This window comes from Oratosquilla oratoria, chromosome 6 (assembly GCF_046742065.1).
Source record: "Oratosquilla oratoria isolate Oo_2021 chromosome 6, ASM4674206v1, whole genome shotgun sequence".
NCBI lineage: Eukaryota > Metazoa > Arthropoda > Malacostraca > Stomatopoda > Squillidae > Oratosquilla > Oratosquilla oratoria.
The window spans coordinates 34,411,998-34,426,418 of record NC_134782.1 but is presented as its reverse complement, the minus strand read 5'-3'; the positions used below and the strand labels follow the sequence as shown (position 1 = coordinate 34,426,418).

The following is a 14,421-nucleotide window of genomic DNA, read 5'->3' as shown; positions in this document are numbered from 1 at the left end:
ATATTCTGCCCATCTTCCCCTCACTGCCATCTCTTCCATTATCAACTCTCCATCTGTACCTTTTACCTTTTCTTCCCTACTTGATTCGCCTCCTCTTCCTCTCTTAATTTCTTTCCAAAACATCTTTTTATTACTTTCAAAATTTTCTGTCATACTCCTACCCCATTTCACATCTGCTCTCCTCTTTGCCTCCTTTACCTTTTGTTTTACTTCTCTTTTCTTTTCTTTGTACGTCTCATATGACTCCCCTGTCCTCTTTTGTAACCAATCTGTGAATGCTCGCTTCTTCTCTTCTACAACCTTCTTTGTTTCCTCATCCCACCATTCACTACCCTTTCTTCAATTTCCCCCTGTCCTTCTTGTTCCACACACCATCCTTGCACACTTTAAGACTCCCTCCTTGAACCATCCCCATTCCTCCTCCACACCCATCTCTGCTCTATCCTTTACTCCCTCCCACTCCTCCTTCAGCTTCTTTTCGTACTCCTTCTCCTTTTCCTTTTCATTCAAGGAGTTCACTCTAAGAACCTCCCTACCTTTTGTCCCTTTCCTCCTTCTCCATCTATCCTCCACTCTCAACTTACCTTCCACCAAAAAATGATCTGATATTCCCCCACCCTCTCCCCTTAGCACATGTACATCCTTAACTCTTCCTATCATAATCCTATTTACCACTACATAATCCATTAGCGCTCTATCTACCACCCTTCCCTCCACCACCACCCTCTCCCATGTGTACTTATGCTTGACTTTCTTCCGAAACACTGTATTTGCTATCATCAACTCTCTTTCTAGACACATTTCCACCATCAACTCTCCACTACGATTCTTTCCTGGAACTCCACACTTCCCAACCACTCCATCGATTGGACCATCTCCCACTCTAGCATTAAGGTCTCCCAGTACCATTACATTGACACCTCTTCCCAAACCCTCCATGCACTCATTTAAATCTATCCAAAAGGCCTCCCTTTCTTCCCTGCTCTTCTCACTGCCCGGCCCATATGCACTTACAAAGACCCACATCTCCTTTCCCAGTTTCACCTTCATCCACATTATCCTTGAGGAAACCTCCTTCCACTCCACTACCCCTTTACCTATCTCCTCACTTACTAGAATAGCCACCCCTTCCCTCCCTCGCCCTCTCTTCACTCCTGATAACCTCCCACTTACACTCCCAAACATACACTCACCCTTCCCTTTCAACTTAGTTTCACTCAAAGCCAACACATCCAACTTTCTTCTCACAAACATACTACCTATCTCTTCCCTTTTACTCTCATCTGTACCACATCCACGCACATTAAAAGACCCAAACCTTAGGGTGCTGGCCCGAGGCCCGCCAGCACCCCTTATGCCTTCACTTTTGTCTTTAGGATGTGTGCCCCGTGGGGCTACAGGGAGAAGGATGCCTAGTCCCACTCCCCGTCCCTTTCTTCTCGCCTCTTACGATCCAAGTGGGAAAACTTGGTGGCAGTATTCTTTTCCCCCACCACAGGGAATTCCCCCAATCAGAAAGAGAATACTCAGAGAAATGGTACAGGACAGCAACAAGGGGTTGGGGGACAGCATAACGGAGGGACAGTCGTAGTATAAAAGTGCCATCATTTCTCTATAAACAGAATTTCTTCTATCATAGACAAAATGATGTGTGGCTCTGGTCCGTAGGGGCGCCCCATATAGACCCTAAAGTATCGACTGCATGCTACTTTGCCACAATAACAAGCAGCCAATACCCCAGACGGTATTTATGCTTAACTTTTTTCCTAAACACTGTGTTTGCTATTATCAACTCTCTACACACATCTCCATCATCAACTCTCCACTACGATTTTTACCTGGCACTCCACACTTCTCAACCACTCCATCTATTGGTTCATTCCCTATTCTAGCATTTAGATCTCCCAATACCACTTCATTGGCATTTCTCCCTAAATCCTCTATGCACTCAAAAAAGCCTCCCTTTCCTCTACACTCTTCTCACTACCAGGCCCATATGCACTTACAAAAATCCATATCTCCCTTCCCAGTTTCCTTTATCCACATTAACCTTAAAGAAACCTCCTTCCGCTCACCACACATTACACAGCTTCCCTCATCTGCTTCAGTGGAAAAGTGTTGTTCTTACCTGTGTGATGAATGCAATTGCACAGTGGAAGAAGCTGTTCCATACAACCTCATCAAATGGATCACGCATTTTCTCTGAGATAATCCGAGCACATTGCCGTAGCACCTTCACTATCACACTGCCAAAAAAAAAAAAAAAAAAAAAAACATTATGAACACGGCAGTTTCATGCAAAAAGATAGCACAACAGCACACCAATTTTTTTTTATAAAAACCTTACCTATTTTGCAAGAGGATCATCTCTGCCCAGTCTGCTGGGAAGACATTATTTGTCACCAAGTTTTTGATCACCATCAACAACTCAAACAGGAAGTCATTCAAGAGAAGAAGTGATGTAAAGCCATTTAGAAAACTTACAAAATGTTTGTCTGTCATTAGTCGTAACAGTGAGATCAGCACCGAGACAAACTGACACTGCAAAGACAAGAAATTACATAAATACTGACATAAAGTACATAATATCACAAACTGACACTGCAAAGACAAGAAATTACATAAATACTCTGACATAAAGCACATAATATCACAGGACCAGAATCAGTATAAACACCCACTCCATACTAATCTATAACTCTTTCATTACTCCTCCCATGTTTACACTTCATCATATGAAAATACTTGTCCCACCCTACATTGCTCAGGTCAAAGATAATCCAGTAAAATATACACTACACCAGGCTTTGACAGCTGAAGCTGGTTTACCCCTATTGTTTCATCATACAGCAACTTCCCCACTTCCATTTCCATTTTAAAAACTTATGGGAGCAGATAAATCAATCCATTGCCCCAGGTCTCTCTTCTTGCACAAGAACATGTCTCCCAGGTAACCAGCAACAACCACTGGACTGGCCCATAAGTCACTTAAAGAAGGAATATTGTGTTGTCTGGGTATAACTAAGGTGGGGAAGAGTAAGATGATGTATTCAGTATCCTTTGTGTGATGGTTGCATCTGGGTCAGGCTCACTCTGTGCTCATATTGTCTTAGTGGTGAAGGGTGACCTAAATGCAAATGTGCTAGTTTGGTTCTTGCTTCTTTTGGGAAGGATTTTTCATTGAGACTTCTGAGGGATGTTAGCAAAGTATTGAGTTTGATGGTTTGTCATGAAGAGCTTGTTTAGCAATCTGGGTGTGGATACACTGCTGAATCTTTTTTTCTTTCTTTTTTTTATGCTCAGCCAGAGGGTGATACATGATATGAGATGGTGAATGAAATTGAGGACTTTTGCAAAGAACTATTTACCTATCATTTTCATAGTATTCTATGGGGGGAATTTTGGTTTTTGTATGGAGGTGTCCTATTGGGGTAGTTTAGGTGTAGCCTATTATTACTCTAAATAAAACAAATAGGTGACAGATAGGAGTGGGATGGGTGGGGGTGGAAGCATGCCTTGGCTGGCTACCTTCCTTATAATGGGGACAAACCCATTGGTATATAGATAGATAGCTATAGCTTTATTTTGTATAGTTTGTAAGGCATCTATGTATATATATATTTTTTTTAATTGTTGGGAACTATACTGTGGAAGCATATTTGCGGGTGGTCTTTATGAATTGGTTGTATACAGTAATTAAAGTTTCTGCCTGTCCAGTGCCGATGATTATGTTGGATAACAGTAGGTTTATTTTCGTCTGGGGTATTGGCTGCATGTTATTGTGGCAAAGTAGCATGCAATTGATACTTTAGGGTCTATATGGGGCGCTATGGACGAGAGCCACACATCATTTTGTCTGTGATAGAGGAAGACTCTGTTCATAGAGAACTGATGACACTTTTATTATACTACGACTGTCCCTCCATTATGCTGTCCCCCAACCCCTTGTTACTATACCATTTCTCTGAATATTCATTTCCTTTTTTCATCTACCCTGTGGTGGAGGAAAAGAATGCTCCCAAGTCTTCCCACTTGAGTCGTAAAAGGCAACAAAAAACAGGCCGGGGGTTAGGACTAGGAATCCTGCTACCTGTAGCCTCACAGGGGACATTAAAAAAAAAAAAAAAAAAAAAAAAAAAAAATTAAAGGCATAAGAGGGTCTAGGACAGGGGTTCTCAAAGTGTAATATTACTGGCTTGAATACTACTCATAGTAATATAATAAATATATAATATCACTCTTAAAGCTATTGGAAAATTATAGATATTTATTTTAAAACACTTATGTTTATGTATATGTGAAAGTATCTATTATTATTGGAACTCCATCACCTTGATGAATGTAGCCATTTGGCCCTTTTATAACGGATCACAATAAAAAATAAACAAATAAATAAATAAATAAAGATAAACGAATGGAATAAGTAAAATCCACAAACACAAAAACTGTGACTATGGTAGTTTAGAATTGCCATAAGTGATTTATGAGACTAAACAAGAACTTCAGTAAAGAATTAAAACAATAATATTAACAACAAAAATGATGATAATAACACTATTGATAACTAAATTTATAATAATAATAACAATAATAAAAATAATAATAATAACAATAATGATAATAAATATAATAATAATAACAATATTACTAGCGTTAATAACAATAACAACACCAATAATAATAATAAACTGACATAATTCGTGAATTAATAGTTTGGGGGTCTATGGAAAATCTTAAACTTTACTAGGGGGTCGATGAGCTGAAAAGTTTGGGAACCCCTGGTCTAGGAGTTTTCCAACCAGTATCCTAAGGTTTGGGTATTTTAATGTGCATGGATGTGGTACAGATGAGAGTAAAAGGGAAGAGATAGACAGTATGTTTGTGATAAGAATGATGGATGTGTTGGCTTTGAGTGAAACTAAATTGAAAGGGTGAGGTGAGTGAGAGTTTGGGAGTGTAGTTGGGAGGTTCTCAGGAGTGAAGAGGTGAACGAGGGTGAGAAGGGGTGGCTATACTAGTAAGTGAAGAGATAAGTAAGCATGTAGTGGAGTGGAAGGAGGTTTCTTCAAGGTTGATGTGGATGAAGGTGAAGCTGGGAAGGGAGATGTGGGTTTTTGTAAGTGCATATGGGCCTGGTAGTGAGAAGAGCATAGAGGAAAGGGAGGCTTTTTGGGTATATTTAAATGAGTGCATAGAGGGATTAGGGAGAAATGTCAATGTAGTTGTATTGGGAAACCTTAATACTAGGGTAGGAAATGAACCAATACACGAAGTGATTGGGAAGTATGGAGTTCCAGGATTTCAAAGGATTACAAAGACGGAGTATGCTGACTGGAGATTCTTTGGTCCATATCTAGGTCGGATGCGAAAAAAAAAAAACGATAATGATAATAATAAAAGAATAAAAAAAAAACTAATAATGTAAATAACAAATAAAATACATGAATAAATGCACAGTTATAGTTAAATAATAAGCACAGGTAAATAGTAAATAATAATAATTTGACATATAATTAATAATAAATGAGAATCAAACAGACAAATAACAAAACAAAAACAAATAATATAATAATCATTACAATAATAATTACAGCATCTTGCTTAGGTGTTTACCTAAATGATTCTTAAAGCTTCAATCTGAACTACATTGCACTGCCTCTGCAGGAAGTTTATTCCATTCATTAACTACATGGTTGGCAAAGTTGTTTCTACCCACTTCCAAATCGAATCTATTTCCAGACAGTTTGAGACCATTGTTTCTTGTCTGATTCTCATTCAGTGTGAAAATTTTGTCACTTTTGATATTGTCAATTCCCTTTAGAATTTTAAAGACCTGTATCAAGTCACCTCTGAGTCTACACTTTTTTAGGGAAAACAGATTCATATGTTTTAGTCGATTTTCGTATGATTTATTTTTGATATTTGGAATCAGTTTTGTGGCTAGCCATTGTACTTTTTCCAATCTGTCAATGTCTTTAATGAGATTCAGTGACCATATGGAAACATCATATTCCAAATGTGGACGAACTAACAATTTATATAGCTTGTTAATGAGTGATAGACTTTTGAAGTGGACAAATGATGGTGGAGATATGTCTTGGGAGAGAGTTGATGATAGCAAATACAGTGTTTAGGAAAAAAATCAAGCATAAGTACAAATGGGAGAGGGTGGTGGATGGATGGGTGGCAGATAGAACTTTAATGGACTATATAGTGGTGACCAGGAGTATGGTAGGAAAAGTTAAGGATGTACATGTTTTAAGGGGAGAGGGTGGGGGAATATCAGATCATTTTCTGGTGAAAGAGGAAAAGGGCAGAAGGTAGGGAGGTACTTAGAGTGAACTGTTTAAAAAAAAAAAAAAAAAGGAGTATAAGAAGCTGAGAGGAGTGGGAGGGAACGAAGGATAGAGTAGAACTAGGAGTGGAGGAGGAATGGGGATGGTTCAAGGAGGGAATCATAAGGTGTGCAAAGATGGTATATGGAACAAGGAGGGCAGGAGGAAATAGAAGGAAGGGAAGGAAGGGTAGTGAATGGTGGGATGAGAAAGCAAAGAAGGCTGTAGAAGAGAAGAAGCAGGCATTCATAGATTGGCTACAAATTAGGACAAGGGAATCATATGAGAGATACAAAGTAAAGAGAAGGGAAGTCAAGCATAAGATAAAGGGAGGCAAAGAGGAGAGCAGATATGAAATGGGGTAAGAGTATGACAGAAAATTTTTAAAGTAATAAAAAGATGCTTTGGAAAGAAATTAACCCCTTCCATACGGTGCCGCACACGTAGGCGTCATGAGGAGCAAGTGGATTCACGATGCTGCCATATCGGCATCTTGATTATATTTATTGTAGTCGCCCCTGTGTTTTTACATTCTCCCTAATCTGCTCTTAATCCCATTCTCTGTGGTTTTCAAAATTCACGGGTGAAAGAGAGAACGATCTATATGAAGCTGTGACTATATTTTATGATGCGAGTATTATTACGACACGTCATACGGCTGGCATTGGCTGCTGCCCGCGAGATTTAAGTCCCGTAGTGAAGTGGTTAAAAGAGGAAAAGGAGGCGTATCAAGTAGAGAGAGTAGTGAGGGGAAGGTGGGCAGAGTATTTTAGGGAGTTGCTAAATGTGAAGGAGGATAGGGAGGGAAAGGTAGTTGCAGTGGGAAGCACTAGGAAAATGAGAGTGATGAGTGAGGAAAATGGAGGAGAAATAGGGAAAGATGAAGTAAAAGCAGCTGTTAAGATGATGAAAGCAGGTAAGGTACCTGGGTTGGATGGATGCCATGCACAATGTCTGAAAAAAGGAGGTACAGTTATGATGAACTGGCTGGTGAGGTTATTTAATGTTTGTTTAAGAGAGGGTAGAGTGCCGGAGGACTGGAGGAGTGCCTGTATAGTTCCACATTACAAGGGAAAGGGGGACAAGTTTGAGTGTAGTAGTTTCAGAGGGATCAGCTTGTTGAGTGTAGTTGGGAAGGCTTATGGGAGGGTCTTGATTGAGAGGATTAGGGGAGGAACAGAGGGAGTAATTGGTGAGGAACAGTGGGTTTAGGACAGGTAGGGGTTGTGTAGATCAGATTTTTGTGGTAAGACAGATATGTGAGAAAGCTATAGGAAAAAGTAAGGATGTTTTTTGGGCTTTTATTGATTTGGAAAAGGCTTATGACAGGGTAGACAGGAAGGCACTATGGGAGGTATTACAGATATATGGGATAGGAGGAAAGCTGTTAAGAGCTGTTAAATGTTTTTATGAGAGTAGTAGAGCTTGTGTTAGGATTAGAAATGGAGAGAGTGAATGGTTTCAGGTAAAGGTGGGCCTTCGTCAGGGGTGTGTTATGTCGCCCTGGCTGTTCAATCTATACATGGATGGGGTGGTGCAAGAGTTGAATGCAAGGGTGATGGGACAGGGGTTGGAAATGGTTAAAGCAATTGGAGAAAAGTGGAAAATAAGTCAGTTGTTGCTTACTGATGACACTGCGATTGTAGCGGGATCAGAGGAGGAATTGAGGAAGTTTGTGACAGAGTTTGAGAAGGTGTGTGAAAGAAGGAAGCTGAAGAAAAATGTGGGCAAATATAAGGTGATGAGATGTACAAGGGGAGAGAGTGGCAGCAGACTGGAACTGAATATTAAGGGAGAGAGACTGGAGGAGGTGGATAGTTTTAGATACTTGGGTGCAAATATGACAGAAAAGGGAGGAGTGGGGGTGGAGGTAGAATGTAGATTAAGAGAAGTGAGTAAATGTCTAGGTGGATTAAAAAGTGTAATGAGGAATAGACATCTGGGAATGGATGCTAAGAGGTTATACGAAGGAGTGATTGTGCCAACAGCACTGTATGGGGCAGAAACATGGAACATAAGAGAGGAAGAGAGAAGGAGTTTGAACATGTTTGAGATGAAACGTCTGAGAAGTATGATAGGGGTTACAAGGCTGGATAGAGTGAGAAATGGGGAGGTGAGGAGGAGAACAGGGGTGGAAAGGGTGTTGGGAGATAGGGTTGATGAAAGAGTATTAGGATGGTTTGGACACATGGAAAGAATAAGTGAAGAAAAATTAGTAAAAGAGGTGTGGAAGGCAGAGGTGGAAGGAGTGAATATGAGGAGGCATCCTAGGATGAGACGGATGGATGGATGGGGTAAAAGGGGCTTTACAAAAGAGAGTAATGTCTGTTGAGGAAGGACAGGAGAGGACAGAAGATAGGGGTGAATGGAGAAGGGTTGTGTATGGATGATGCTGTGATGCATGAGGTGGGGGATAGGGGGTGAGGAAGTATGTATGAGAAATAAATTGATGCAGCCCGAAGGGATTTCTCCCCATCTTCTCTTCTGCATGAGGGGGCGGAGAGGGGGAGGTCGCTGAATTAATGAAGCAGCTTTGCTGTGGATGTGCTGTGTCCTGTGACACTGCTTCTGACCCAGGGCTGTGGACAGGATGCAGGGATGACTTGCCATCCAGGAGTTGCTAAGGGAGGGAAGAGGGTGGAGGATAGTGGAGTATGTAGGGGGTGGAATGGGTGGGAGTGGTTTCTATGCCTTTTTCTTTTTGGCTACCTCCCATGTAAGGGGAAAAAAGCCTTTGGTATATGTATGTATTTTCACCATCATATCTTTGACATGTGAACTGAATGTCATATGTGTATAATAAATGAGGCCTCAAATATAAGTTGTTCTTTCCAATGGAAGGGTTTGACTGTTTAAGTTCACTTTTTTTTTTCATTGTTGTAGATCTCCCAATACCACCACACTGATATTTCTCTCTAAATTTTCTATGCACTCATTTAAATCTATCCAAAAAGCCTCTACACCAAGAGGAGGAGCCAAGATAAGAGGGAGGGAGGGGGGTGAATGGGAGTGGAGTATGTAGGGATGGAATGGGTGGGAGTGGATTTTATGCCTTTGTTTTTTGGCTACCTCCCTTGTAAGGGAGAAAAAGCCATTGGTATATATATGTATGTATGTCTGTATTTATTGTTGTAGGCTTGAGTGTTCTTCATGGCCAGTTTGTTATTTCTATGCTGGGTTATAAATGTCAGGTCATCTGTGTAAATACACTGGGGTTAAGTTCTGGGTCTTGGGGTAGGATATTGCCAGTGAAAAGACTGAATAGCACAAGAGATAGTATCATTAATTATTGATACATGCATGAGCATTGTCTATCTATATTTTTGTCATCAATATATAAAGCACTTTTGCCATATAGTATCAAACAAATGAAAAACTTTACTGCTGGATACCAATACCTACCAGCAATGGGTCTTCCCGAGTCATTTTGTAGACAATGTTAAGAATGTCCCTGAGAATTTCTTTACTAAGGAGGCTGACATCTTTGTGTGTTGGTCCAATTGTTGAAGAGAAGAGCACATCCAAAATATCTCCAAGGATATTGACGCAAAGCTCCAACTGTGCCACAGCAGATATGTGAGAAACACACAGAACAAAAAAAAAAAATATCATTTTATAGTTAATGTATAATATGAAGAGACAATAAAAAAGAAAGAAAAAATATATATTTGTATTATTAACATGTTTCACATTAAATACTCAAGAATTATAATCACAATATGCCTTATTACAAGTTATTTTCTATATTTTATTACTATGTACAACCAAATGTTGAGTTATAGACAGTGTGTGAGTCATTCTTGTGACACACTACTTAACAAATTGCTGTACAATGAAAAAAATAAAAAGCTCACAGCATCTACACTTGAACTATATACAATTAAAGCAATCACCAAACTGTATTATCATGCTAACCCTAAACCACAGAAAGCCAAGTAAACAAAATGTAAACATGCATGTCATGGTTATGTCACAAAAACTGAAGGACCTGACCACAATGTCCCTGTATACACATCCATCACTAAGTCAAAGTTACAATTTGCACACAGTCTCAAAACACACTCTCCAATGTCAGCCACATCAAAAAGTACAAGAAATATTATAGTGAACTCGCATAATCAGTTCCATGTAAACTCCCTACCTTAAAACACTAACATCTGATAACCGTAGGTATTGAAGTAAAGAAAAAGTGAAGCTGCTGTTTCATTTACTCATGGTATCTAGTTTGAACTACCCTACTCTTCAAAATAGACTGCAACAGTGTACTCCATTAAATTTATCAAGTATATAAACTTAAGATCTGAAAAAAATCTTAACAACAAATCTACTCTCCTCTTTGAAGAAAACTTTGATAAAGGGAAAGTTCTTTTCCTACTTTCAAACTTTTCCTATAATGTTTTCTTTTAATTGCTCTCCCATGCTTGTATTTATTACTTGAAACAATACTTCACTTCCCTTTCTTCTATCACATACTTCATAATTTCTGACTCCTTGAACTCCAATTTCCTAAAGAATCTATTTCTCTTCAGGAAAAAAATATGCTATCATTCAGCAGCTTCCCTATCAAACTTATGCTTCAAGTTTAATAAACCATCTGCATCAGGACCCTCCCTCTCATTTTTTCAACATACTTACCTCTTCCATCTTTTTATCCACGTTTTTCTTGTCTTCCGGCCCTGCACCTGCATTGTCTTCCTTAAACTGCGTCCCCAGGAGTTTGCTAAGTTTGTTTTGTGTCCTTTCCTTTCGCAACACAATTTCTGTTACCTGAGGGGTTGGGAATGTGCAGCAAACAATACAGTAAAGCAACAGCAACCATCTAAACCAGTTCTGTGAGTCCCATTGTACATAACAAGTGCAGTGAGTGACTACCCTTTCTTGTCATGGTAAGTGGGAGTCTTGAGGCTTAGTTTGACTGGTTTTCTAAGGTTACCTCCATGGGGACAAAGTTTTTTCATTAGCAACAGATTATCATCGCTTGAAAGATAGGCATCCCTTCATCCAGTATGAATTCCATTCACCTGACATTTTTCTTTGACTACCATTGCACTATTCTATTGCAGATTTTCTTATACCTTGAACTTCATAAACTTACTATAGTACTGTGAGTACTGCATTAGGTAAAAGATCCCAAGGTTTGACTCTTGAAAGTGATGATGACATAAATGCCAACCCTTTTAAGTCTGCCTTCTTAGATCTTACCAAAGTTCATATTGTACATGTCTTTCTTTACAATAGATCAACTTTGGTAGCTCTACGAGGTGAGGTGCTATCAATAAGTTCCTGCACTGTATTTCTTCACTGTAAACTCTTCTAAATATTGGTGACGTACCAAGTATGATGTACAGTATGACCCTCTATTCTTTCTTTTCTTCCTTTTCATCTAATTCATTTACCATCAAAACCTCTCTACCTCCCTCCCTTTTTTTCCACTCTCAATTTCCCTTCTACTAGATATTGATCCAATAATCCCCGGCTCTCTCCCTGAAACCATTAAAGTCCAGAATTCTTCTAATCCTCCCTTTGGGTACCACTACATAGTCCATTAATGCCCTCTCAACCATCCTCCACTCCACCACCCTTTCCCACATATCATTATGCTTGTCTCTCTTCTTAAATATTCACTATCATCAACTGCCTTTCCAAACTCATCTCTAATAACTTTTCTCCACTATAGTTGTTATGTGACACCCTGAGCCTCCCATCTACTCCATCCATTAGCTCATCTACCCCTGCATTGAAATACCCCAAAACCACTACATTTATATTCCTTCCAAAACTCTTTATTCACACATTTAGATCAATCTAAAAGGCCTTCTCCTCATTACCTGGACTGTATGCGCTCATAAAAGCTCATACCTCCCATCCCAATTTCACCTTTACCCACATTATCCTTGAAGACACTTCCTTTTACTCTATTATACTTTCCTATTTCATCACTCACCAAACCTGCTGCTCTTTCCCTCCCTTACCTACTTGTCACTCTTGTTTGAGTCATTAAATCCAATTGTTGTCAATGTAGCAACACACCCCTGCGTGGTCAGCAGGTTCTCATTATCAACAAGAAGGCAATGTTCCACTATCACCCATATTCCTACTGCATAACTTTCTCTCAATCAATCATTACCTCGAGTTTCACAATGTGGAAAACCCACAGCCCCAATGAGGCTGGCAATGGTCCTTGAAACCTCTCACTGATCTCTCTGGGAATAAACTTTGAACTGTTGTCCATGGTGTATCAATATGGGACTGTTTCTATGTTACTGGCTCAAGTTGTAGGAGGAGAACAGTTAACAGTTGTCAGCTCTCCATGTGTGAAAAAATATAAGAAATACAGCTGAAGTTGATAGAGAGAGAGAGAGAGAGAGAGAGAGAGAGAGAGAGAGAGAGAGAGAGAGAGAGAGAGAGAGAGAGAGAGAGAGAGAGACCTTGGACCTCCTGATGGAGATGAGAGGGTTAAAGATGGGTTTTGAAAATGTCCACCTTGCAGGACAACTACATGCAGGTACCTGTCACTGGTCCCTAATTTTCTTTTTCTATAAATGATACCATGACAACCCGGCATTTTGATAACATGGCAGACATCTAGGCTGAACTGCAGAGGGTAATGAACACCATCAAATAAAAGTTCCAGAAGAGCTTGCACAAGTTGCACTGGAATATGTTTACATATAACCATGGGAGGGGAAGATTTTGATGAAAGACAATTTAGAGTAGGATTATACTTTTCCAGTCCTAACCCAGGAACAGCTTGATAGCACCTCATTTGATTAAATTATCCAACTGCTTCCAATGCTGCAATACAAGCCAATTCATGACCTGCAACCTGATCTCATCCTAAACAACCTAATTGGATGATGCAATGGTTTAACAAATGCAAGCAAATACTGGGCCAATTCAAATTACTCAGTTCAAAATGTATCCCTGATGCAGTTGCAATTTCCAAGTTCATGCACTGTTCATTCCCTGATCTTTTTGCTTATATCATAAATACACATACATGTTCTTGCAGTTTCTTAATATCTAATATTTCCTTCAATTACTTTCAAATACATTCTGAATGAGACCTATCCTATTTTCCACAATGCATAGAAATTTACTATTTTATTTACTAAACCTAATGGCATGTATTCCTTTTACCATACCAATGCCACACTAATAGGACATTTTTGGACCTACTTATCCTTTTTATAACACATAATTCTTAATAGACCATACTCTTGATTCCCTGCATCATATGTCCTATTAGGAACACAAATGCTATGACCAATTAAGGCTTAATTCACATGTAACCCCTACCTAGCTACATATTAAATATATATATATATATATATATATATATATATATATATACCTAAATATTATCACCACTGATGGCATATGTCAATCAAATAATTCCGACAGTTGTCCCGGGATTCAAACTGGGGCCTTGCGTGATGCTAGGCCAAAGCTCTAGCAATTGAGCTAAAGGAGATCTAAAAGTCTACAACTTGAAAGTTGATCTAATTCCTGAAGAACTAAGTCTACTGCTAACTGCCATCCTAACTTAATTTTACAGGCTCTTAAGCTCAACTCATAGACAGTGGTGAAGCTGGTACAAATCCTTGATGGGCTTTCATCGTTGTAATACCTGAATAGAATCGCCATTGATGGTGTATGTCAATCAAATAATTCCAAAAGTCACCCCAGGATTCGAACTGGCATGACACTAGGCCAAAGCTCTACAACTGAGCTAAAGGAGCTCTAAAAGTCTCCAACTTGGAAGTTGATCTAACTCCCAAAGAACTAAGTCGACTGCTAACTGCTATCCAAACTTAATTTTATGGAGACTTGAGCTCAACTTATAGCTAGTGGTGAAGCTGGTATGAATTCTTGATGGGGTTTTGTTGTTGTAATACCTGAATAGAATAGCCATTGATGGTGTATGTTAATCAAGTAATTCTGAGCTTAAATCCCCATAAAATTACGTTAAGATGGCAGTTACCAGTCAACTTAGTTCTTCGGGAGTTAGAACAACTTCCAAGTTGGAGACTTTTAGAGCTCCTTTAGCTCAGTCGGTAGAGTTTTGGCCTACTGTCATGCAAGG

At 39.3% G+C, this 14,421-nt stretch overlaps 1 protein-coding gene across 6 annotated transcripts in view; it reads right to left on the bottom strand.

The window, feature by feature from the left end:
• The window catches only part of LOC143026382 (dedicator of cytokinesis protein 1-like), a 195,231-nt gene that overhangs the window by 79,442 nt on the left and 101,368 nt on the right, over nucleotides 1-14,421 (bottom strand). For 5 of the 6 annotated variants that reach the window (XM_076186653.1, XM_076186655.1, XM_076186658.1 and 2 more), the window contains exons 20-23: nucleotides 10,971-11,102; nucleotides 9,738-9,893; nucleotides 2,348-2,541; nucleotides 2,129-2,246 (exon numbers count right to left, since the gene is read on the bottom strand). In XM_076186653.1, coding sequence (XP_076042768.1) covers nucleotides 2,129-2,246; nucleotides 2,348-2,541; nucleotides 9,738-9,893; nucleotides 10,971-11,102 — 600 coding nt within the window. The remainder of the gene's footprint in view (nucleotides 1-2,128; nucleotides 2,247-2,347; nucleotides 2,542-9,737; nucleotides 9,894-10,970; nucleotides 11,103-14,421) is intronic. The other variant, XM_076186656.1, reaches the window with a different exon arrangement.